At 41.9% G+C, this 26,092-nt stretch overlaps 1 protein-coding gene across 3 annotated transcripts in view; it reads right to left on the reverse strand.

The window, feature by feature from the left end:
• Window positions 1-25,143, reverse strand: part of LOC130914235 (gamma-aminobutyric acid type B receptor subunit 1-like) — a 114,927-nt gene extending 89,784 nt beyond the window's left edge. For 2 of the 3 annotated variants that reach the window (XM_057833241.1, XM_057833240.1), the window contains exons 1-3: window positions 24,992-25,143; window positions 9,077-9,163; window positions 8,864-8,928 (exon numbers count right to left, since the gene is read on the reverse strand). In XM_057833241.1, the coding sequence (XP_057689224.1) occupies window positions 8,864-8,928; window positions 9,077-9,155 (144 nt within the window). In that variant the 5' untranslated portion in view covers window positions 9,156-9,163; window positions 24,992-25,143. Of the gene's footprint in view, window positions 1-8,863; window positions 8,929-9,076; window positions 9,164-24,991 lie in introns of those variants that run through there. The other variant, XM_057833242.1, reaches the window with a different exon arrangement.
• Between the last annotated feature and the right edge of the window lie 949 nt (window positions 25,144-26,092).

Genomic DNA, 26,092 nt, shown 5'->3' on the forward strand with positions numbered 1-26,092 from the left:
GCTCCTGTCCTCACTCACCCTAACACCGATTTACCATTTGTTGTAGAGGTGGATGCCTCGGATACGGGAGTGGGGGCGATCCTGTCACAGCGTTCCCCAGTCGACCAGAGGGTTCACCCCTGTGCCTTCTTTTCACGTCGCCTCAGTCCCGCCGAACGTAACTATGATGTCGGTAACAGAGAGCTGCTGGCCATCGTTCTGGCACTACACGAGTGGAGGCACTGGTTGGAGGGGACGTCTGTGCCCTTCGAAATCTTCACGGACCACAAAAACCTGTCGTATATCAGAGCAGCCCGACGTCTGAATTCCCGTCAAGCACGCTGGGCCCTGTTCCTTACCCGTTTCAACTTTTCCATCACTTACCGCCCTGGGTCCCGCAACACCAAACCAGATGCTTTATCAAGGATCTTCAGCCCAGTCCACCACGAGACTGTTCCAGAGCCTATTGTGCCTGCTGTACGTGTGGTGGGAGCACTTCGGTGGGAAGTGGAGAGGAAAGTTGCCCGCTCGTTGCAAGACGGGAACGTACCGGTCGGATGCCCCAGGGATAAACTGTTTGTTTCTCAAGAGCACAGGTCTGAGGTACTAGAGTGGGGACATGCCTCTAAAGTCGCCTGCCACCCAGGGGTCTCCCGGACGCGGTTCCTAGTTTCCCAGACGTTCTGGTGGCCTGGGATGAACAAGGACATCCGGGCGTTTGTTCTTGCCTGCTCGGTGTGTGCCCGCAACAAGCAGTCCCATCATGCTCCCTCTGGCCTCCTGCACCCACTTCCAATTCCACCCCGTCCATGGTCTCACATAGCCTTGGACTTCGTGTCTGGTCTTCCGGTGTCCAAGGGAAAGACTGTGGTGCTGACCGTCGTTGATAGATTCTCCAAGATGGCACACTTCATTCCTCTGCCCAAGCTTCCTTCGTCGCTAGAGACTGCAAACCTACTGGTGAATCATGTTTTTCGCATCCATGGCCTGCCCACGGACCTAGTGTCTGACAGGGGTCCCCAGTTTGTGTCGAGAGTGTGGAAAGCCTTCTGCAAAGCCATGGGAGCTACAGCTAGCTTGTCGTCTGGGTACCACCCGCAGACCAATGGCCAGACAGAGCGGGCCAACCAAGACCTTGCTGCTGCTCTTCGGTGCGTCTGCCACCAGCACCCATCTTCCTGGTCCACCCATATCCCTTGGGTGGAGTACGCGCACAATACGCTGGTCTGCACAGCCACAGGTATGTCGCCCTTCAAGACCGCTTACGGCTACCAGCCCCCTGTGTTCCCTACCCAGGAATCGAGCATCTCCATACCCTCGGTACAGCACCACCTACGACGAGCTCATAGAGTCTGGCGGGACGCCCGTGCAGCGCTTTCGAGGACGGCAGTGCGCAACCAGCAGTTGGCGGATTGTCACCGGAGACCGGCCCCTGAGTATCGACCAGGCCAGGAGGTCTGGCTTTCTACCAAGGACTTGAACATTGCTGGGGTCTCGAAGAAGCTGGGTCCCCGCTTCATTGGACCTTATAAGGTTGATAAGGTCGTCAACCCGGTAGCCGTAAGACTCGCGCTGCCTCCATCCCTCAGGATCCATCCAGTTTTCCACGTCTCCTTGCTGAAGCCTGTCTCCACCAGCCCGCTTTGCCCTCCGGAACCTCCTCCTCCGCCTCCGCGTCTGCTCGATGGTGACCCGGTTTACACGGTTCGGTCCATTTTAGACTCCAGGAAGAGGGGCAGGGGGGTTCAATATCTGGTCGACTGGGAGGGTTACGGTCCTGAGGAACGCCAATGGATCCCCCGCTCCTGGATCCTGGATCCATCTGTCATCCGAGACTTTCACACACGCTGTCCGGGGAAGCCAGGTGGGTCGCCAAGGGGCTCCCTTTGAGGGGGGGGTACTGTCACGTTCTGCTCCTGGTCAGAGTTTGTGTTGTTGCAGAGCCGACTGTGGGGGCGTTCCCGACGTCACACCTGCAGCTCATCAACAACAGTATAAAGACGCAGGCGATCCACTGGAAGGACGCCGAGATATTGATTCTTGCTGGTCGCCATTTGACATCATTGCATTTCGAGTAACTTGCTACTTTGGTAATTTCGCACCCTCAGTGGGTTTTAGTCGCCAGTCGCTTTAGTTTTGTATGCCTCTACCTTGTGCAGGTATGTGAGTGTATTTTAGTTGTTTTATTGGCTCTATCTAGCACCTTGGTTTACCCTCGCGTTTGTGTATTGATCCCCGTCGACCTCCTGTCACGGACCCGTTTTGTTATTTCCCCTTTTTGCCGCGAATGCGTGTTTTTGTTTTGTATTTAATAAACCCATGTACGCTTCCTTCAGTCGTTTGTTGTCTGTTGTGAGGTCCAACCTTGTTTCCGCGTTCGCGGACCCTAACAAAAAGTAACTAGTTACCAGGGTAAGTAACTATTTCCGTTACTTTAAAAAGAAGTTGTTGTATGTCAAAGAATTTGAAATTTTCTGAGCAGTATTCGAGTCAGTTGAATAGAGAAGAACAGACAGGTAGTTGTGTTATACAAGCTTGTAATATTTATTGCTCCTCACCAGCAACAGATTTATCCTATACTTGAAGTGCAGCAAAAATAAACAGATTTAAATTGCTTACCACAGATGTCGGGACATAAATTACACTTTACATGCACGTTCTTTCCTTTAATTTCGACCAACTTGAAATAGTGTTTATATCTCCACCTCGTAAAGGTCAAATTTTCCTCTGAATGCGCTGCCATCGTATCCCTTTGCATCTGTTTTGCGTGTGTGTGTTTGCCACACGCGCTGTTCCTGTTCCGGCTCTGATTGGCTTACCATGACACATGGCTCTAAGGGCTCGAGCGTTTACGTCACAGAATGGGGGATCACGTGAGATTTGACAACAATGCAGCCATATTGGAAGCAGGTCTGGCTCGCGGGACATTAAACTTTAACTTGCCAGTTCGATAAAGAGACAAACTCGTTACTAAGAAGAAGAACAGATATGTGATCAAACTTAAGGATGTGAACAATGTTGACCCTTACGGGCAAGCTGAAGGAAAACGGAGTAAAGATGTCGACGGGCTTCCACAATTACGCGAAATGGACATTCTGCTGGATTTATTGTTTGGCGTATGTTTCTAAACTCATCAGCGATTCCGAAATTACAAATCGCTACAAAGCTACGAACAGTTTTGCTGCGGGACCTGCACATTATGACCGTATCAAACGGCAACTCCATCGTTCTTGCAAAGGTAGGCTATGTGTGTTTACTATTTTCATTGCCATGAACCTGAACGCACCCCAAGTCTTGGATAACAAATAAACAGAGCAGAGTAGACTTGGTACGGCTGGTAGTTTCTTCAATTTATAACGCACCGCTTTTGACCGTCAGTAACGGTAACGGCGGAAAAAATAATTAGATTACCCCGTTACTGAAAAAATAACGCTGTTATGTAATAGCGTTATTTATAATGGCGTTATTCCCAACACTGACAGTACAACATGTCAACTGTCAATATTTTGTGTGGCCACCACTATTATCCAGAAGTGCCTTTACTCTCCAGGGCATGGAGTTGACCAGAGCTTCACAGGTTGCCACTGCAATGCTCTTCCACTCAGAGGTTGCGCTAGACTTTTTCGTTGTCTGTCATTTTGACTGACAGGGTCATAAAAATCCGGTCATAATCTATTTTTACCCGTCACATAAAATTTTAAAATGATGATAATGACATTGTGGTGACCCTTTGTTTGGCATAATTCACCTTCCGTACTTGTGTGTCCATTTGGCCGAGCGCGTTACCGGTGTAGACCCTACCCACGTGACGTCATAACTTCGCTCTCCTGACTGGTGCCGCCCACTTGTCCGTCAACACATCGTGTTGACCTGTTACGGCTACGTACATTCCTCCTATTTACGGCGTGTTTTCTGCTCGTTAACATTAATAATCAAAATGATGAAGGCGTGTGTGGCGGTCGGTTGCAATAACAGAGAAGATAGACGGAGAGACTTGAAGTTCTACCGGATTCCGAGAGACACGGAGAGGAGAGAGCGAGATGGGCTGCTGCAATTCGACAAGAAAACTGGGCTCCAAACGATTACCACAGATTATGTAGTAGTCATTTTATATCTGGTAAGACGCATTTAATATATATTTAGAGGGTTTTGGGCTGACAACCACAATTAAGATCATTGCTAGGCTAATCGCCGACAACATACACGTATGTATGTAGTAAGAGTGCTATCGCTAAACCATATAAACATTAAAAGCCCTAGCTCCATTGACAAATGACATGAAATACATTAGACTTGACAGTGGATGTTAGCAAGAACAAAAGATTTTGAATTGAAAATTTCGTAACTCACCTTTCAAAGCACAAGATAGATTCCTGCCGAATTTTCGTGGACGAGTACCTGTTTCACCCAACCAGCAACGAAGTATTTATAAGCGTCCAAGCTCTTGAAGTTTTTCAAATTTTCGTGAGAATAGGCTGATTTTGTGTGGACAAGATAATTGTAAATATCAGCGTAGCAGATGTCAGGCAGACTGGGCGAAGACAGTGGGTCGAAAAACATCGATTTGGGCATCAAATATGGATCTGGCGACTGTATAGAACGAAGCTTTTCCACATAACGCCTTTTATGCAACACATCCAGTGAGTTTACGGCATCAGAAAGCACCGGGTCTTCCATGAAATGCATTTTAAATTCCTCGATCAATTGAAACCAATGCTAATACAGAGACAAAATGACGGACAAGTGGGCGGAACCATACAGCGAGCACGTGGTTTTGTGACGCCGGTGGGTAGGGTCTGTAGGTTCAAGCGCCTACACCGGCTACGACAGTCACGTGACAGAGACACATATGAGCCGCGCGCGGTCCCCTCACTATCCACTCTCTCTCGCTATATGATTGGCCGAAGAGTCGAAATGCTCTCCCGTGAAATGCCTGTTTAAAAATGATCCCGTTGTTACTTCTTGCGTCCGCTTGTAAGTGCCCATTTAACACACAGAGCGTATTATTAACAAATGTTAAAGTTGTATAGTCATATAGCGAGAATAAGAATCGTCACTGACAAGCGCAGGCCACCGCGAGTGGATAGTGAGGGGAATAGGATAGTGCGCCTACAGCTAACAAGACTCTTAACATTGCATACCGCTTCAACATATTCAACAGTATTTAGTTTTCATTCGTTTTAAATTAATATTCTGTCCGAACAAGCTTAACAGAGAATCCACACCGTGCCATCACACATCAAGCAGATGAATATGTAACTTTTTCTCCGCAGTGACAAAAACAGCTGACAGTGGTCCCCATTAGGTAGGTAGCCTACCATATGTAGCATATGGAACAATGAAATTAACAGTTCACCTGCTGTGGCCTGAACGTAGTCTCACTTTCCTCCTGGTGCGCATGGACTTGAATTGCGTGCCCGCTTGTGTAGTCCCTGTTTTTTCACCTCTTTTATCAACACCATCGTCGTTTTGGGGCTTTTTGAAGAAACTTCGGACACTCAGTTGCCTTGACATTGTTTCAGAGTAAGGCCAACGACGTCATGCATCAAGAGAGACAATAGCTAATTAATAAGCTCACTCGCCACCCTGTGGTCTGGGGTGTGAATTGCAACCGGTCAAAATGACTGATGGACTTCAGTTTTTTCCGTCACCGTTTTAAAAAATCGGTCAACGACGGAAAATATTTGGTTAACGCGACCCCTGCTTCCACTCCTCCATGACGATGTTGCGGAGCTGCCGGATATTTGCGCACCTCCACCTTCCGCTTGAGGATCCCCCAAAGATGTTCTATTGGGTTCAAGTTTGGAGACATGCTTGGCCAGTCCATCATCTTTACCCTCAGCCTTTTCAGTAACGCAGTGGTCTTCTTGGAGGTGTGTTTGTGGTCATTGTCATGCTTGAACACTGCCCTGCGACCCAGTTTCTGGAGGGAGGGGATCATGCTCTGCTGCAGTATTTCACAGTACATGTTGGAGTTCATGTTTCCCTCAGTGGAACACCTGCAGCACTCATGCAGCCCCAGACCATGACATTCCCACCACCATGCTTGACTGTAGGCATGACACACATACACTTGTGAAGAACATAATGTCATGGCTCTCTTGAGTTTCCAGTTATTTCTACAACTCTGATTTTTCTCCGATGGTGTGATTGGAACAGATACTTCTTTGTCACAAAAAACATTCAAGAAGTTTGGTTCTTTTATGACTTTATTATGGGCGAACAGAAAAAAGTGATCAAATCTGCTGGCTCAAAAATATACATACAGCAGCGCTAATATTTGGTAACATGTCCCTTGGCTATTTTCACTTCAATTAGGCACTTTTGGTAGCCATCCACAAGCTTCTGGTTGAATCTTTGACCACTCCTCTTGACAGAATTGGTGCAGTTCAGTTCAATTTGATGGCTTTCTGACATGGACTTGTTTCTTCAGCATTGTCCACAAGTTCTCAATGGGACTTTGGGAAGGCCATTCGAAAACCTTCATTCTAGCCTGATTTAGCCATTCCATTACCACTTTTGATGTGCGTTTGGGGTCATTGTCCTGTTGGAACACCCAACTGCACCCAAGACCCAATCTTCGGGCTGATGACGTTAGGTTATCTCGAAGAATTTGAAGGTAATCCTCCTTCTTCATTATCCCATTTACTCTCCGTAAAGCACCAGTTCCATTGGCAGCAAAACAGCCCCACAACATAATACTACCACCACCGTGCTTGACGGTAGGCATGATGTACTTGGGGTTAAAGGCCTCACCTTTTCTCCTCCAAACATATTGCTGGGCATTGTGGCCAAACAGCTGGATTTTTGTTTCGTCTGACCACAGAACTTTCCTCCAGAAGGTCTTATCTTTGTCCATGTGATCAGCAGCAAACTTCAGTCTAGCCGCTTTTGGAGCAAGGGCTTCCTTCTTGCACGGCAGCCTCTCAGTCCATGGAGATGCAAAACACGCTTGACTGTGGACACTGACACCTGTTTTCCAGCAGCTTCTAATTCTTGGCAGATCTGCTTTTTGGTGATTCTCACTTGAATCTTCACCCTCCTGACCAATTTTCTATCAGCAGCAGGTGATAGCTTGCGTTTTCTTCCTGATCGTGGCAGTGACAAAACAGTGCCATGCACTTTATACTTACAAACAATTGTTTGCACTGTTGCTCTTGGGGCCTGCAGCTGCTTTGAAATGGCTCCAAGTAACTTTCCTGACTTGTTCAAGTCAATGATTCGCTTTTTCAGATCCATGTATGTATATTTTTGACCCAGCAAATTTGATCACTTTTTCTGTTAACCCATAATAAAGTCATGAAAGAAGCAAACTTCATGAATATTTTTTGTGACAAAGAAGTATCTGTTCCAATCACTCTATCGGAGAAAAATAAGAGTTTTAGAAATAACTGGAAACTCAAGAGAGCCATGAAATTATGTTCTTCACAAGTGTATGTAAACTTTTGACCACAACTGTATCTTTGTACTCCTCACCTGGTCGCATCCACACATGCTCGAGACCATTGGAACCAAACAAATTAATCTTTGTCTCATCTGACCATAGGATGTGGTTCCAGTACTCCTTGTGCTTTGTTGACATGTCTTCAGCAAACTGTTTGCGGGCTTTCTTGTGTACCGTCTTCAGAAGAGGCTTCCTCCTGGGGTGATAGCCATGCACACCAATTTGATGTAGAGTGCGGCGTATGGTCGGAGCACTAACAGGCTGACCCCCCACCTCTTCAATCTCTGCAGCAATGCTGACAGCACTCCCGCGACGATCTTTCAAAGATAGCATTTGGATGTGACGCTCGGCATGGGCGCTCAGCCTCTTTGGACGACCAACCCGAGGCCTGTTCTGAGCGGACCCTGCTCTTTTAAAATGCTGGATGATCTTAGCCACTGAGCTGCACCTCAGTTTCAGGGTGTTGGCTATCTTCTTGTAGCGCAACAATCTGTCTTTTAAGATCCTCACAGAGATTTTTGCCATGTGGTGCCATGTTGAAACTTTCAGTCACCAGTATGAGAGAGTGTGAGAGCTGCACTAGAAATTTGAACACTACTGCTCCCTATGCACACCTGGCTGGACCTAGTAACACTAACGAGTCACATGACATTTTGGAGGGAAAATGACATGCAGTACTCAATTTGGACATTTAGGGATGTAGTTTCTAAGGGGTGTACTCACTTTAGGGGTTTAGATATTAATGGCTATATTTTGAGTGGGGGGGGGGGGGGGGGGGAATTAACTCTATTATATAAGCTGCACACAGACTACTTTTCATTGTGTCATTTTGTCAGTGTTGTCCCATGAAAATATATACTTAAATATCTGAAGAAATGCCAGGGGTGTACTCACTTTATAGGTATAACCGTGCCCAGGGCCGGCCCAGGCCATTTGGGGGCCCTAAGCAAAATAATGCAAAGGGGCCCATATTTTTGGCCCACCATTTCATCACAGTGTACTGTGAAACCCATACATGCAATCCAACTCATACGTCCATATTTTGTATATTAATCAGATTTTCTTGCACTGCATACTTCAAACTTCTCACCCCAAATGATTGTCAGTACTTACAGTTGATAGCGCCAAACCTTTTTCTAAAAGAGGAAGTTAAGGAAGAACTTTTATTTTTTTAAGCTTATAATCAAGTATCAAAACTCACAAAAGTCAAATAAAGCAGACTGTAGTAAACAAAATAGAATATAAATTAAACAATTGCCAGATCAGGGGCCCCCTAGTGATCAGGGGCCCTAAGCAGCTGCATAGTCTAGTATAGGCTGGGCCGGCCCTGACCGTGCCATAAAAACATTCTGGCTCCGTGACGACCTTTATGTCAGGGAGTTCTGGCAAGAAATTCTAGCCACTTTCATCCCTGAGTACCACTGTATAGTCCATTATTACCTGCTCTTGTGTCAGGCCTCTATACCGGATTCCTCCATCCCTCGGAGGCCGGATGATGGCGCATCCTGGCAGGAGAAAATAAAACAAAAATAGTCAGGCAATCTTGGGAAGGCGTGGATCTATCACCCGGAACGTGACACATGATCCGCGCTCAATTTAGCTGGCAAACGGCACTCCGGACGGACTTCGCTCCTTCCCGTCGTCCCACATTACCTCCAGTTGATGAATTATGTATGGGCACAACAAGAGATGGAAGAGCGTGGAGAATCAGCAGAAACAAAAGCGCCGCCATGGCTCCACCTAAAAGACAAAAAAAGGGATGTGATATTAACCCTAATTAATTATCAGGAATTTTTCAAAATATCTTTGGACTAAATCCTTGTGGGTTATTTTATGTGGAATTTTCTGGAAAAAAATCACTTTAATCCATTTTCCACAACTGTTTGCTATCCTCAGTGCCAGCGTTCCAAAATCGCTTCACGACACGAGTTCCCGAGTGTGTTCGGAATACGCAGCGCTTCTGTTTAATTCTGTATTGTCATCGTGATCTCATATACTCTAATCAAAAGAGTCCAAATGTGAAGTGAAGCAGTAAAAATAGACACATTCGACACAACAAAGATGCTAAATATAGTCATTTGCACATTGGAATAATCACCTCCGTAAAGTTGTCCATGATGTCAATTGTTTGTATTGCTATTGTTTTTAAGATTTTTACAATTATTTTATGGGTCAATCTGAGGTTAACTGTTTTGATTGGGGCATGTTGTGTTTCTGGGGGGGAACTGGTTTGGCCGTGTGCCTTTCCGGCTGAGTCGCGGGACACTGGAGGGTAGCTGGGGACGAGAGCGGCCGAGCACGGCGGCGCGGGCTCTTCACCAACCATGCAAATGCTTCTCTATGTTGCAGATAACTACTTTTGTTTAGGAATATTTTAGGGCCATTTGGGGGGCCCTAAGCAAAATAATGCCAAGGGGCCCATATTTTTCGTCACAGTGTACTGTGAAACCCATACATGCAATCCAACCCATACTTCCATATTTTGTATATTAATCAGATTTTTCGTTTCTCTGCTCCAGAAGGATAAATTCTCTTCGACATATCCGTGCATCTATTTTCCAAGCAAGTTTGAGCACCAATCATTGCAAAGCAGGTTCAATGCCGTTCCCCAGGTTGCCAGATTGTAATGACAAGAAAATGGATGTTTGCACTAGGGCTGTCCCAAACGACTAATTTTCTCCCGATTAGTCAGCCGACTATTTTTACGATTAGTCGACTAATCTAATAATTAAATTTAAAAATGTTTTTTTGTTTTTACTGATTTAGCAATGAAATTTTTGTTGACGCTTATCAATTCACAAAAACATATTGGAACACGTGAATTATTTATCTAAGTACAAATAAACACGTAAATAACAATAATAAATCAAAAAATAAACAACGAGTTCAAATGCTGATAGAATTAACTAGTGCAAAAGAATGGAATGTAAACAGATTCAGAACACTGACTTCGCCTTTCCAACATGATTCGAAACAATGCTTAAAAAAACACCTAGCATTAATATTATAGTATATAACTATATATAATAGTATTATAATAATTATAATTATTATTCATTGCCAATCAGATTTTTCATAAAGGGTGTCATTTTAAAGGTATTCTTAGTGTAGAATCTGAATTTTGAAGTATGTGGGATTAACTCCAGAAATCGCTATTTATATGAAGAACGTGACATGCTTTTATTTTGAAATGTTCACCGGAAGTACGTTCGCTAAACCGCTAACTTCAGCTTTACACTCCGCAAAAAAAAGCACTTTTTGTAATTGCATGTAGTGTCAGTAATGGATTTTTTGGGTCATTTTTTCATTTGCAAATGCTGTTAACCAGCGATTTTTCATGTTCGAAGTGTCACCTTTTAACCGCAAGTTTGCTTTCACGAGACGACTGCCAAAGTTTTATAGCAGGCTAAAGTAAGTTGCCTTTTTCCCCCATTCACCTTAGTGTAGCAGTGCTAACGTTACAGTGTTCAATATAGATGTGTTTTCTTATTTTGTATGTCTGAACTTTAATTCTACAGCGTGTTGATAAGAGAAAGGAACTGGAGTCTCATATGCCATCAGCACGCACGCACCAATGTAAGCACGCACGCACGTGCGCAGCGATAAAAGGCAGCCGTGAAAATTACCGGCCTCATTTTTATTTGCCGTGCGATAAATGGACTCATTGCATATCGTGACGGGCTTAGCAACTTCAATAAAACATGTCGTTAGTTAGTTAGATGGACTTACAAACTGGGTGACGGCGCTTTAGGTGTTTATTAACGGCCGACGTGCAGCCAAGCTTGGCATTGACGAGACAGGACAAAAGAGTGTACCCTCCTTTGTTTCTTTGAAATAAGTCAATGTTTTGGACACTCTGGTGCGCTTTTTTGGCTTTGTTCCGCTTTCCCCACTTGCATACAGAGCGTCAGACATTCTGAACTTTCCACGCATATATTTTTTTAACCCTTCATTAACCGCCGACGTGATGTTTTGCTCGTCGACGGATTTATGTCATCGATGACATCGACTAGTCGGGACAGCTCTAGTTTGCACCGATAAACGGCAATGCGCGACACATTATTCACGATGCTCTATTAACAACATATGAAATGAGGTTGCCAGATTGGGGGCTCTTAGTGGTCAGGGGCCCTAAGCAGCTGCATAGTTTGCGTCGAGGCTGGGCCGGCTTTGCTCTGCACGGTGAGCAGCACTGACTCAACGGCATCGTCCGCTGCACTGGTGATCCCGGTCGTCCTGCTCGGACTTCCCGCGCCTGGCGTCCTGGCCGTCTATTCGGTCGTCTTCTGCCGGCGCCCTGGCCGTGCGGCCCGGTCGTTCGCTCCGTTGACTCGGATTGCAGGTCTTACAAAATGGGCTACTGCCCTCCAGTGGCCAGTTTTATTGCTTTAAAATGGATTTTCAGCATTGTGCTTTGGAGCTAAGTTGCATCAGAACCTAGAGATGTCTCTTGTGAAAAAAAAAACGTAAAAGACGTATAAATTACGGCTGTCAAAATTATCGCGTTAACGGGCGTTAATTAATTTTTTAAATTAATCACGTTAAAATATTTGACGCAATTAACGCAAATGTCCCGCTCAGACAGATTTAAATGATGGTACAGTGAAACGCTCACTTGTTAATTGTGTTTTATGGAGTTTTGCCGCCCTCTGCTGGCGCTTGGGTGCGACTGATTTTATAGGCTTCAGCACCCATGAGCATAGTGTCAGTAACTATTGACATAGTTTATTTTTTGATTGAAAATTTTACAAATTTTATTAAAACAAAAACATTAAGAGGGGTTTTAATATAAAATTTCTATAACTTGTAGTAACATTTTTCTTTTAAGAACTACAAGTCTTTCTATCCATGGATCGCTTTATCAGAATCTTAATGTTAATGCTATCTTGTTGATTTATTGTTATAATAAACAAATACAGTCCTTATGTACTGTATGTTGAATGTATATATCCATCTTGTGTCTTATCTTTCCATTCCAACAATAATTTACAGAAAAATATGGCATATTTTATAGATGGTTTGAATTGCGATTAATTGCGATTAATCACGGCTAATTAATTTTTAAGCTGTAATTAACTTGATTAAAAATTGTAATCGTTTGACAGCCCTAGTATAAATACGTCTTTGGGACACTGAAACAATTAAAAATAGAACTTATTTATACGTTTTTGGGAGCAAATGAGTTAATCTGCCGTTTAACCCTGCCTGTCGTTATAGCGCTCGAGCGTCTCCAGCTGGATGATGACGTCGGCAGAGTAATGATTTCAGCTGATTTAGAATTCAGCCCATTGAGAGGGAAGATTCAAAATGAGGAAGATATGACAGAGAGTAGCAAAATGTCATGATTGTTTCAATCTCTCCAATATTTTTACAGGATATCCTTCTAATCAAAGTATTTTCCTCAATTGCTAAACAAATGGTACGGTCATGACAAATAACAGTCTAGTGCTAAATGGAGTATGAAATATTAAAAATGCATTTATTCAGTACGACAGGGCAAAATGACTTCATAATGGTCAAAACTGCCGACTTCTTCCTGTCCCAAACGGAATTTTATGCCACCGGAGTTAGTCTGGCTTTGTCATTTCCCTGTCCCGGTTTCGGTGACGCGGGAAAGAGCGTAAACAGCTAGCCGATATGCTACCCCGAACCGAGCGGCTTGTCCAAGTCTTTTTCTCGCCATTCGAAAACGAAAAATCACACAAAACTACACCGACGCATGTCACACACAGCGGCGAGGTTAATTTTTTTCACCGATTGGCCAGCCCCTGGCGGCGAGCAAGTTTCGGCTCGTCATTCTGCTGCGGCCCTGGCAGGCAAGCAGTGTTCGTCCCCAGTGTTCTGCCAAATTTTGCACCCTGGCATGACTGGTAGTTCGCCTTTTTTTCATTCAAAAAAATCCCTCCACGTGACCTGTGAGTCATGTTATATCCTTGCTATGTTCATTATACAGTGGGGCAAATAGGTATTCAGTCAACCACCAACTGTGCAAGTTCTCCTACTTGAAAAGATTAGAGAGGCCTGTCATTGTCAACATGGGTAAACCTCAACCATGAGAGACAGAATGTGGGAAAAAAAACTGAAAATCACAGTTTGATTTTTAAAGAATTTATTTCCAAATTAGAGTGGAAAATAAGTATTTGGTCACCTACAAACAAGCAACATTTCTGGCTGTCAAAGAGGTCTAACTTCTCCTAACGAGGTCTAACGAGGCTCAGCTCGTTACCTGTCTTAATGGCACCTGTTTTAACTCATTATCAGTATAAAAGACACCTGTCCACAAGGCTGGGAGGACTGAATCTGCAATAGGTGTAAAGAAATAAACTGTGGGAGCAATTATTAGAAAATGGAAGACATACAAGACCACTGATAATCTCCCTCGATCTGGGGCTCCATGCAAGAACTGATAACAAGAACGGTGAGAAAAAATACCAGAACCACTCGGGGGGACCTAGTGAATGACCTACAGAGAGCTGGGACCACAGTAACAAAGGCTACCAGCAGTAACACAATGCGCCGCCAGGGATTCAAATCCTGCACTGCCAGACGTGTCCCTCAGCTGAAGCCTGTACACGTCCAGGCCCGTCTGCGGTTCGCTAGAGAGCATTTGGATGATCCAGAAGAGAACTGGAAGAATGTGTTATGGTCAGATGAAACCAAAATAGAACTTTTTGGTAGAAACACAGGTTCTCGTGTTTGGAGAAGAAAGAATACTGAATTGCATCTGGAGAACACCATACCCACTGTGAAGCGTGGGGGTGGAAACATCATGCTTTGGGGCTGTTTTTCTGCAAAGGGACCAGGACGACTGATCTGCGTAAAGGAAAGAATGAATGGGGCCATGTATCGAGAGATTTTGAGAGAAAATCTCCTTCCATCAGCAAGGGCACTGAAGATGAGACGTGGCTGGGTCTTTCAGCATGACAATGATCCCAAACACACAGCCAGGACAACAAAGGAGTGGCTTCGTAAGCGCCAGAAGCCAGTCTCCAGATCTCAACCCCATAGAAAATCTGCGGAGGGAGTCGAAAGTCCGTGTTGCCCAACGACAACCCCAAAACATCACTGCTCTAGAGGAGATCTGCATGGAGGAATGGGCCAAAATACCAGCAACAGTGTGTGAAAAGCTTGTGAAGAGTGACAGAAAACGTTTGGCCTCCGTTATTGCCAACAAAGGGTACATAACAAAGTATGAGATGAACTTTTTGTATTGACCAAATACTTATTTTCCACCATGATTTTCAAATAAATTCTTTAAAAATCAAACAATGTGATTTTCTGTTTTTTTCCCCACATTCTATCTCTCATGTTGACAATTACAGGCCTCTCTAATATTTTCAAGTGGGAGAACTTGCACAATTAGTGGTTGACTAAATAATTATTTGCCCCACTCTATGTTGTATATACAGTATGTGTCTACTTGTAACTTGCTCTGTAATTTCTGAGGAAGAGAGTGAAGTTGGTGGCGCGGAACGTCTGCAGCGGCCTGATGCTCACTCATCGAACGGAATTTCGTTGTCATCTGTTGTCATCCTGTGAGGACTGGTGTCAATGACAAATAAATCTCTGAATCGGAAGGGTGCATCTTTTCTTTTCTAAACTCATTGGTTGCCATCGACAATGCTATGCGACTTAAGCCTGAACGATATATCGTTTAAACATCGCCATTGCGATGTGCTCGGGTGCGATAGTCCCATCGCAAGCACGTGTGATAGTTTTTGTTTTTTTTTTAAAATCCAGATACGCCTTGCTTTCCACTCTGCGCACAGCCTCACACCCTCCCTCTCCCAGCCCTTTGTTCCTCTCAGTCACAGCGGCACTTGCTTATTAAAGTTAACGATGGCTTTGATCTTGCCAAAGAAGCAGAGTTCACACGGGCATCTGTCAATCATCGTTTAACTTGTTAAACAGTTTCTGCAAGGAAGCCGCGATGGAATGAATGTGTGTATGTGTGGAGACGTTGGAGACATATAAATGCTTGCCTGGCTCTGCCAGACTGTTCTCCCTGTATTTTTCAAACACTGAGAGAAAAGTCTGGGAACCAGCCCATTAACGGCCTCTCGAGCAGGTACAAAATCAATCGACAAATCCGATTCGTTTATTTGCGTGACGTGTTCTTAACGAGCAACGTCACTCTTTCGCGTCGAAAGTCGTCTCCACATCAACACAGATGGTGAACGGGAGAGCCGAGAATATGTTCCACTCCACGGTAAAATCAGTTTTAAATGACCAAAAACACATCGACACGAGTCATTGACAACAGTCTGTCTCGCGCTAGCCATGTTGAATTAACTCCGCTCTCTTCGTATGTTTACTTCCGCGCACAACTCCCTCGTCCTTCTCTCGTCATTTTACTACGTCACGTCACTTCTGCCCCTCGCTGATTGGTCCACTCCGCTGTCTGTTTGCTGTGGCTTGCTCCGCCCTGGAAATTGTATCTGCGGGAATGGTGGCCAGACTCAATAGCTGGAACAGCGGTGAGTCTGGTGTACCAGGCAATATAAATGCCAGAAGTGATCATGAGGAGTTTGAAATTTCTACATGTCACTCCAACGGTCACAGCTAAGGTAGATAAACAGAAGCATTTAATAAGGCCAAGCATTTATCTACTACAGTACTTTATTCTTGTTCAAAAATGATTTGGTTGGACAGTTATGTTTAAAACAGATCAAAATTTTGACATTTGAAGTGCTTAAAAACCATTTTACATACATTTTTTAAATCACTTTGGGGGAAAAAGTCAGAAAAAAACTGTCTTATATGTATCTCTTTCCAATGCTAAATCGAATAAATACATTGAGCACAAAAAACACACACACAAAAAAAGGGATCACTACGGAGCCCCTAAGGCAGGGGTCTCAAACCGATTCCACAAAGGGCCGCAGTGGGTCCTGGTCTTTGTTCCAACAGATCCAAAACAGACAGTTCAACCAATGAGGTTTCTGCTAAAGTAAACAGCACCTGACTGCAATTAACTGATTACACTTGTTAGACACCAGATTGGTGAAAAGGGATTGTTCTCGTTTGGTTGGAATGAAATCCAGTACCCACTGCGGCCCTTTGAGGACCGGTTTGAGACCCCTGCCCTAAGGTGACATGGAAGAAGCAAAAAAAAAAAAAAAAACGGAGAGGAAAAAAAAAACTTGTTAAAAAAAAAAAAAATAGTGCCCCTAAAGGGACAGGAAAATTTTTTTCTGTCAAAGCAAAAAAAAAAAAAAAACACGAAAATAATTAAAAAAAAAAAAAAAAAAAAAAAGGCCGAAGCAAAAAAAAAAAAAAAAAAAAAAAAGACCCGGAAGTAAAAAAGAAAAGTTGAGGTTGAAGCAAAAAAAAAAAATTTTTTTTACGCCGAAGCAAAAAAAAAAAAAAAAAAAAAATGTTGGAAGATAGTTGTGCCTCCAGGTCAGTTTGAGTTTTGGAAATCGAATGAAGTCAACAAGGACCGCCAAATCACAGAACATTTTCCGACGAGAATGTCCGGTTGAGTTTAAAACTCGCTTCAAATGTCTTCTGCTTATTTGGAAACCGTGCTTAATATCAAGAAGTGATCTTATGGCATCATATTTTAGGCCTATTTCAAAGTAAAACTCAATTAACCTGCTCCATGGGTGATCACGCCCCATTCTTGCCATTGTTTACCTGCAAAACGCACGTATATAAAAGTTTTTAACTTCCGGGTCTTTTTTTTTTTTTCGGGGCAATTCTTATTTTTTTACTTTCGTGTTTTTTTTTTTTCCCGGGCATTTTTTTTTTTTTTTGCTTCAACCTCAACTTTTCTTTTTTACTTCCGGGTCTTTTTTTTGTCTGGGGCATATTTTTTTTTTTTGCTTCGACCTTTTTTTTTTTTCACTTTCATGTTTTTTTTTTTTTTTTTTTTGCTTTGACAGAAAAAAATCTTTTGTGTCCCTTTAGGGGCACATTTTTTTTTTTTTGTTAACGTCAACTTTTTTTTTCCTCTCTGTTTTTTTTTTTCTTCCATGTCACCTTAGGGGCTCCGTAGATCACTGTACACTGTGGTGATGGCGAGTCATCCAAAGTCTTTCCAAACAGCTATTCAAGTTATCAAGTGAAAATTTCTTAAAAAAAAAAAAAAAAAAAAAAAAAGTTTTAATATCGCAATATAATATCGCAATATATCGCAACCCCCAAAAAATCGCAACAATAGTTTTTCCAATATCGCTCAGGCCTACTAGGCGTCCAATTCATTTGAAGTGCGAGAAGTGGTCGGCAGCGAATGAGCAAACGTTCATTCGCTGGAATGACCTGGAATTGAATTTACAATCCGCCGATGGCCCTGAAAAATGCTCATTCACTGACATCCCAAACAGATTGGACGTTTATCGCCATCAATGGGAGTAAATGATTTTGTGCTATTTTTACATAAAAATGGAAGAAGCACACCTCCACGCGGGAAGCAGATGGCGACGAGGTGTGCTGGAAGACGGACAAATTCGGACCATATTTTTAGACCGGAGCTAGCTGACAAGGAAGCGGGCGTCACCCCACTTCGCGACGTGTCGGCCCACTAGGAGTGATTAATAACGGCGCGGCACACAGCAGGCCAGATGAAAGCGCGTGTAGTGGCCTCTGGCTTGAAATGCAATTAAAGCTCAAGAAGCGTGGACGGCACCCCCGCCTCGGAATGCGTGCGTGCCACCAGCCTTTCTGCCTTCTTGTTGAAATATTTATACGCTTACGCAAAAGCTCGAACTCGCAGTTTTAAACCCGAGCACGCCGTTTTTTCAACAGCATGCACCGCCATCCCGGCTGACATCATCGGCCACCCTTGACGGGGATGAACGTCCAATCCGTTTAACTGGGAGGCTCCCGATCAAAGCAGATTAGACGTCTATCGCCGTCAATGGCACCGGCACATGATCAATCAGTCAATCCCAATTGCAGATTGCTGTCAATGGCAGAGGATGAGTTCAAATGCAGGAGTGTGGTAGGTTTATGTGTCATGAAAATACTACAAAATCAACAGGGAGTGACCCAGAAATGCCCCAAAATCAACAGGAAGTGACCTTTCATTGAACTTTATTGACAGGAAGTTAACCAATGATGGGTTAAGTTCAAGAAAATCAACAGAAAGGGACCCAAAAATGACCAAAAATCAACAGCAAGTGGCCTTTAATTGAACTTTAGTGAATAGGATGTGATATGCACAAAATAAACAGGAAGTTAACCAAAAATAATCCAAAAACAACAGGAAGTGGCTTGAGATCATGAGGAAATTTTGCAAACTCAACAGGATGTGACCCAGGAATGCCCAAAAATCAACAGGAAGTGGCCCATATCAACAGGAAGTGATGCAAAATCTACAGGAAGTCGTCCGAGATGAACAGGAAGTGACCTTTAATTGAACTTTATTGTCAGGAAGTTAACCAATAATGGGTTAAGTTCAAGAAAATCAACAGGAAGGGACCCGAGATCAACCGGAAGTGATGAAAAAGTCAACAGCAAGTGACCTTTAATGGAACTTTATTAAATAGGGTGTGATATGCACACAAAAAAAACAGGAAGTTAACCAATAATAATCCAAAAATCAACAGGAAGTGGCCTGAAATCATCAGGAAATGATGCAAAATCAACAAGAAGTGACCCAGGAATGCCCAAAAATCAACAGGAAGTGGCCCAAATCAACAGGAAGTGACCTTTAATTGAACTTTATTGTCAGGAAGTTAACCAATAATGGGTTAAATTCAAGAAAATCAACAGCAAGGGACCCAGAAATTTCCAAAAATCAACAGGAAGTGGCCCGAGACCAACAGGAAGTGATGCAAAAATCAACAGCAAGTGACCTTTAATTGAACCTTAGTAAATAGGGTGTGATATGCACATAAAAAAACCAGGAAGTTAACCAATAATAATCCAAAAATCAACAGGAAGTGGCCCGAGACCAACAGGAAGTGATGCAAAAATCAACAGCAAGTGACCTTTAATTGAACCTTAGTAAATAGGGTGTGATATGCACATAAAAAAACCAGGAAGTTAACCAATAATAATCCAAAAATCAACAGGAAGTGGCCGAAATCATCAGGAAATGATGCGAAATCAACAAGAAGTGACCCAGGAATGCCCAAAAATTAACAGGAAGTGGCCCAGATCAACAGGAAGTGATGCAAAATCTACAGGAAGTCGTCCGAGATCAACAGGAAGTGATGAAAAATTCATAGGAGGTGACCATTCATTGAACTTAAGTGAATAGGATGTGATATGCACAAAATAAACAAGAAGTGACACACAAATCAACAGGAAGCGAGTCAAAAAATGCCCCAAAATTAACTGGAGGTAAAGCAAAATCTGCAGGAAGTGGTCCAATCAACAGGGAGTGACCTTTCATTGAACTTTATTGACATGAAATTAACCAACAGTGGGTTAAGTTCAAGAAAATCAACAGGAAGGGACCCAAAAATGACCAAAAATCAACAGGAAGTGGCCCGAGATCAACAGGAAGTGATGCAAAAATCAATGGCAAGTGACCTTTAATGGAACTTTAGTGAACAGGATGTAATATGCACATAATAAACAGGAAGTTAACCAAAAATAATCTAAAAATCAACAGGAAGTGGCTTGAGATCGTCAGGAAATGATGCAAAATTAACAAGAAGTGACCCAGGATTCCAGGAATGCCCAAAAATCAACAGGAAGTGAAGCAAAATCTACAGGAAGTCGTCCAAGATCAACAGGAAGTGATGAAAAATTCATAGGAGGAGACCTTTCATTGGACTTAAGTGAATAGGATGTAATATGCACAAAATAAACAAGAAGTGACACAGATATCAACGGGAAGCGAGTCAAAAAATGCCCCAAAATTAATTGGAAGTGAAGCAAAATCTACAGGAAGTGGTCCAATCAACAGGAAGTGACCTTTAATTGAACTTTATTGACATGAAGTTAACCAACGATGGGTTATGTAAAAAAAAAAAAAAATCAACAGGAAGGGACCCAAAAATGACCAAAAATCAACAGGAAGTGGCCCGAGATCAACAGGAAATGATGAAAAAATCAACGGCAAGTGACCTTTAATGGAACTTTAGTGAATAGGATGTAATATGCACATAATAAACAGGAAGTTAACCAACAATGGGTTAAGTTCAAGAAAATCAACAGGAAGGGACCCAAAAATGACCAAAAATCAACAGGAAGTGGCCTGACACAAACAGGAAGTGATGCAAAAAATCAACAGCAAGTGACCTTTAATTGGACTTTAGTGAATAGGATGTGATATGCACAAAATAAACAGGAAGTTAACCAAAAATAATCCAAAAACAACAGGAGGTGGCCTGAGATCATCAGGAAATGATGCAAAATCAACAAGAAGTGACCCAGGAATGCCCAAAAATCGACAGGAAGTGGCCCAAATCAACAGGAAGTGATGCAAAATCTACAGGAAGTCGTCCGAGATCAACAGGAAGTGATGAAAAATTCATAGTAGGTGACCATTCATTGAACACACAAATCAACAGGAAGCGAGTCAAAAAATGCCCCAAAATTAACTGGAGGTAAAGCAAAATCTGCAGGAAGTGGTCCAATCAACAGGAAGTCACTTTTAATTGAACTTTATTGACATGAAGTTAATCAACGATGGGTTAAGTTCAAGAAAATCAACAGGAAGAGACCCAAAAATGACCAAAAATCAACAGGAAATGGCCCAAGATCAACAGGAAGTGATGAAAAACTACTCAGCAAGTGACCTTTAATGCCCAAAAATCAACAGGAAGTGGCCCAGATCAACAGGGAGTGACGCAAAATCTAAAGGAAGTCGCCCGAGCTAGACAGGAAGTGATGAAAAATTAATAGGAAGTGACCTTTAATTGAACCTAAGTGAATACGATGTGATATGCACAAAATATACAAGAAGTGACCCAGAAATGACCAAAAATCAAGAAGAAGCGGTCCAAAATATTCCCCAAAAATTAACAGGAAGTGATGCAAAATCTACAGGAAGTGGTTCAAGATCAACAGGAAGTGATGAAAAATCAACAGGAAGTGACCTTTAATTAAACTTTGTTGAATAGGATTTGATATGCACAAAATGAACAGAAAGTGACCCGGAAATAACCAAAAATCAACAGGAAGCGAGTCAAAGAAGCCCCTAACTATAAAGGAAGTGGCCTGAGATTAACAGGAAGTGACAAAATCAACAGGAAGTGGCCCGAGATCAACAGGAAGTGATGAAAAATCAACAGGAATAGACCTTTCATTGAACTTTATTGAATAGGTTGTGTCACAAAACAAACAGGTAGTGACCCAGAAATGGCCAAAAATTAGCAGGAAGTGACACAGAAATGCCCAAAACCCAACGGGAAGCGACAAAAATATGCTGAAAACTCAACAGGAAGTGGAATCCTTCCTTTACAAGAGGAAGTGGCCCAAAAATGAATAGGAAGTGACCCACAAATGACCCAAAATCAATAGGAAGTGACACAAAAATGCTGAAAACTCAACAGGAAGTAGCACAAAAAAACAGGAAGCCAACTCTTTCCCTTTCAAGAGGAAGTGGCCCAAAAATTAACAGGAAGTGACGAAGAAATGACCAAAAATGAGTAGGAATTTACCAAGAAATGCCTAAAACCCAACAGGAAGGGACATAAAATAAATGGGTAATCTACACTTTTCCTTTCAAGAGGAAGTAGCTCAAAAATTAACAGGAAGTGACCCAGAAATGCCCAAAAATGAGCAGGAACTGACACAGAAATGGCAAAAATCTAGCAGGAAGTGACCCAGAAATGGCCAAAATTCAACAGGAAGTGACACAAAATGAACAGGAAGTCAACTCTTTCCCTTTCAAGAGGAAGTAGCTCGAAAATTAACAGGAGGTGACCTGGATTTGACCAAAACTCAACAGGAAGTGACCCAGAAATACCCAAAACCCAACAGGAAGTGACACAAAATGAACAGGAAGTCAACTCTTTCCCTTTCAAGAGGAAGTAGCTCAAAAATCAACGGGAAGTGACCTAGAAGCAGTGTTGTTAATAACGGCGTTACAATATAACGGCGTTACTAACGGCGTTATTTTTTTCAGTAATGAGTAATCTAATTAATTACTTTTCTCATCTTGGCAACGCCGTTACCGTTACTGAGGCGGGAAAGGCGTGCGTTACTATGCGTTACTAATAAAAATAAGTCTGAGAGAAACGGACTCACGGGGACGAGAGCAGAGCAGGAGTGGGGAAGACGCCGTTGCAACCGCGATGCTAGATGGCTCCAATAATACCTGACTGCAGCCATAGCCGACAAACTACGCCCACGTGACACGGTAGATATCATATTATAGAACTAGATGCAGATGTCAGACACTGCTGCATTGGCAACATGTTTTAAGGACTACATGCGTTTGTAAACAGCCGCCATCTTAAAGCAGTAGACCTCTCAGGAAGCCCCTGCTGTAGAGATCCTTCCTAGCGAACCTAAGTAATTTTTTAAAATCTAAAATGCTCCTAAATCGGCAAAATCTTAACTTAAATCTATCTTTAAATGATGAAACAGTTTTAAAACTTACACATGTTTAAAGTAGACAGAAGGGAACTAATGCAATAACGGGAGAAATTTTAACAACTTTAACGATTGATTCACAACTTTAAATGACTTCCACACATAGCAAAGGTTACTAGCTAGTTATCGCAATACCCTTGTGTCTAGTTAAGTGGAGGGTAAAGAATTGGGCTTGGGCCAATTGTCCCCCAAACCCTTTAAGCTTCACATTGTGTGACCTGTTTTTTTTTTTTTTTTTTTTTTTTTTTTTGAGAAAAAAAAATATCACTAGTTACTTTGCCAAGTAACTAATTACTCTTACATTCAGGTAACTGAGTTACTAACGCAATTACTTTTTGGGAGAAGTAATTTGTAACTGTAATTAATTACTTTTTTAAAGTAAAATGAACAACACTGCCTAGAAGTGACCAAAATTCAGCAGGAAGCGACCAAGAAATGCCGAAAACTCAACAGCACAGGAAACAGAGGAAGATGCCCAAAAATCAACAGGAAGTGACCCAGAAATGACCAAAAATCAACAAGAAGTTCTAAGAAATGACCAAAAACCAACAGGAATTGACACAAAAATGCCAAAATCTCGACAGGAAGTAACACAAAAATAATCAGGAAGCCAACTCTTTTCTTCCCAAGAGGAAGTGGCCCAAAAATTAACAGGAAGTGACCAAGAAATGACCAAAAATCAACAAGAAGTTCCAAGAAATTACCAAAAATCAACAGGAAGTGACACAAAAATGCCCAAATCTCGACAGGAAGTAACGCAAAATAAACAGGAAGCTAACTCTTTCCATTTCAAGAGGAAGTGGACCAAAAATTAACAGGAAGTGACCAAGAAATGACCAAAAATCAACAAGAAGTTCCAAGAAATTACCAAAAATCAACAGGAAGTGACACAAAAATGCCCAAATCTCGACAGGAAGTAACGCAAAATAAACAGGAAGCTAACTCTTTCCATTTCAAGAGGAAGTGGACCAAAAATTAACAGGAAGTGACCAAGAAATGACCAAACATGAGTAGGAATTTACCAAGAAATGCCTAAAACCCAACAGGAAGGGACATAAAATTAATGGGAAATCTATACTTTCCCTTTCAAGAGGAAGTAGATCGATAATTAACAGGAAGTAACCCGGATTTGACCAAACCTCAACAGGAAGTGACCCAGAAATACCCATAACCCAACAGGAAGTGACACAAAATGAACAGGAAGTCAACTCTTTCCCTTTCAAGACGAAGGAGTAAGTGACCTAGAAGTGACCAAAATTCAGCAGGAAGCGACCAAGAAATGCCGAAAACTCAGCGGGACAGGAAACAGAGGAAGTGGCCCAAAAATCAACAGGAAGTAACCCAGAAATGACCAAAAATCAACACGAAGAAATGACCCAAGATCAACAGGAAGTGACACACAATGAATGGGAAGTCAACCCTGTACCTTTCAAGAGGAAGTGGCCCAAAAATCAACAGGAAGTGAGTTGAAAAGGCCCCAAAATCATCAGGAAGTGACATAAAATGCACCATTTGTGGCAAACCAGCATGTAATAAATGTGTCTTAATATTATTTTGAGTAGTAAATTTGCAATCATTTTTAAAGACATACTTGCATTTTTTCCTGAAGGGTCATTTGGGCAGAATTTTGGAAAAATATAGCAAGAAGTGAACGTCCCTCGCAGTCAATGGCACTCGATGGCTTACCACGACACCCGGCGATGTATTAACGTGCGGTCGCAGTATTATGATGTACAGTATGTGCAATGTCACTCTCCAATATCCATGCTAATACCGCCATGTATCTTATATGATATCGTTTACCGTACATTAGCAATGATATCCACTGTAATGGATCATATCTGTATTCGAAACTGTACACCGGAAGCTGCGTGGGATCGGCTTGCCCCGTTCGGCCCAGCATCCATCAATCCATCCATAGGCGAGAGGGTCACCACCGAACCGAGCCGAGCTACCGAACGACATCGCCGCACGTCAACGCAACGCCAACGTTAACGCACGATTGCGGACCAGCCGAACCGAATCGGACCGAATCGAACAAGCAGGCACGTCAACATGAAGTGCACTTACCAGATGGGAAAATAAGCAGAGCAAATCAAAGTGTGTGCATTTTTCTTGCTCTTCTGCTCGGACGAACGCAAAAAAAGAAAAAGAAAATAAAGGAGGCAGACATGCACTATGTACAACGACGAAGGAAAGAGAAGAGATGAGCCTCCTCCCTCCCTCCCTCCCTCCCTCCTTCACAATCTGGAGCTAATTCCCGGTCGACGTCAGTTTGATGACGCGCGCATGCGCGGAGGCACATCGTGAGGCTGATGACCAGCCTCCATCTTGGAAGATATTCCATTATTTTCAGTGGAAAAATATTTGAAATGTATTTAACACATTGACGGTGATAGACGTCTCATCCTTTTGGATTTGTTGCAATTAAATATACAATCTACACGTTTTTAAAAAAATCTTTTTTTTTTTTTTTAATAAAAAGGAAAAAATTAGTAAATAAACGTGTTAAAATACAGCAAATATTTTATTCAAGTTTATTGTATTTTTTATTTAACGGAAAAGCAAAAAATGTGAAATATTCTTTAATTTCTAAAATAAAAAATATTTCTAAAATCAGTTAATTTTTAAAATAAATATATCATTATAAATATTTATGACTTTTTTTTATATATATAAATTAGATTGGGGAAAATGTCCTTCCCTCTTTTCATAAAAAAAAAAAAAAAAAAAAAAAAAAACATGATAAATAATATATTTAAAAAATATATACTTGAAATAAAAAAATGTAAATATTTGTAATCTTTAAAAAAATATTTAATACAGAATTTTTAAAATAAATTTAAAACAAATGTAGAAATATTTCAATTTATCAATCTAATAAAGTATATCATTCAAAAAATAATTAAAAAAAAAAAAAATCATTAGATACCATAAACATTTAATACAGAAAGTATTTTTTTTAAATAAGGGGAAAACACCCTTACTCTTTTCATATTTATACTATTATTGTTAAAAAAAAAAAAAAAAAAGTAATTAAATACGATAATAGAAAATATTTTATCTAAAAAAAAATATATCTAAAATAAAAATTAAACTACATTTATAAATTAAAATTTGTATTATTTAAAAAAAAATCCTTAAATATATTTAATACAGAAAGTATTTTAA

The sequence above is a fragment of the Corythoichthys intestinalis genome, chromosome 4 (assembly GCF_030265065.1).
Source record: "Corythoichthys intestinalis isolate RoL2023-P3 chromosome 4, ASM3026506v1, whole genome shotgun sequence".
NCBI lineage: Eukaryota > Metazoa > Chordata > Actinopteri > Syngnathiformes > Syngnathidae > Corythoichthys > Corythoichthys intestinalis.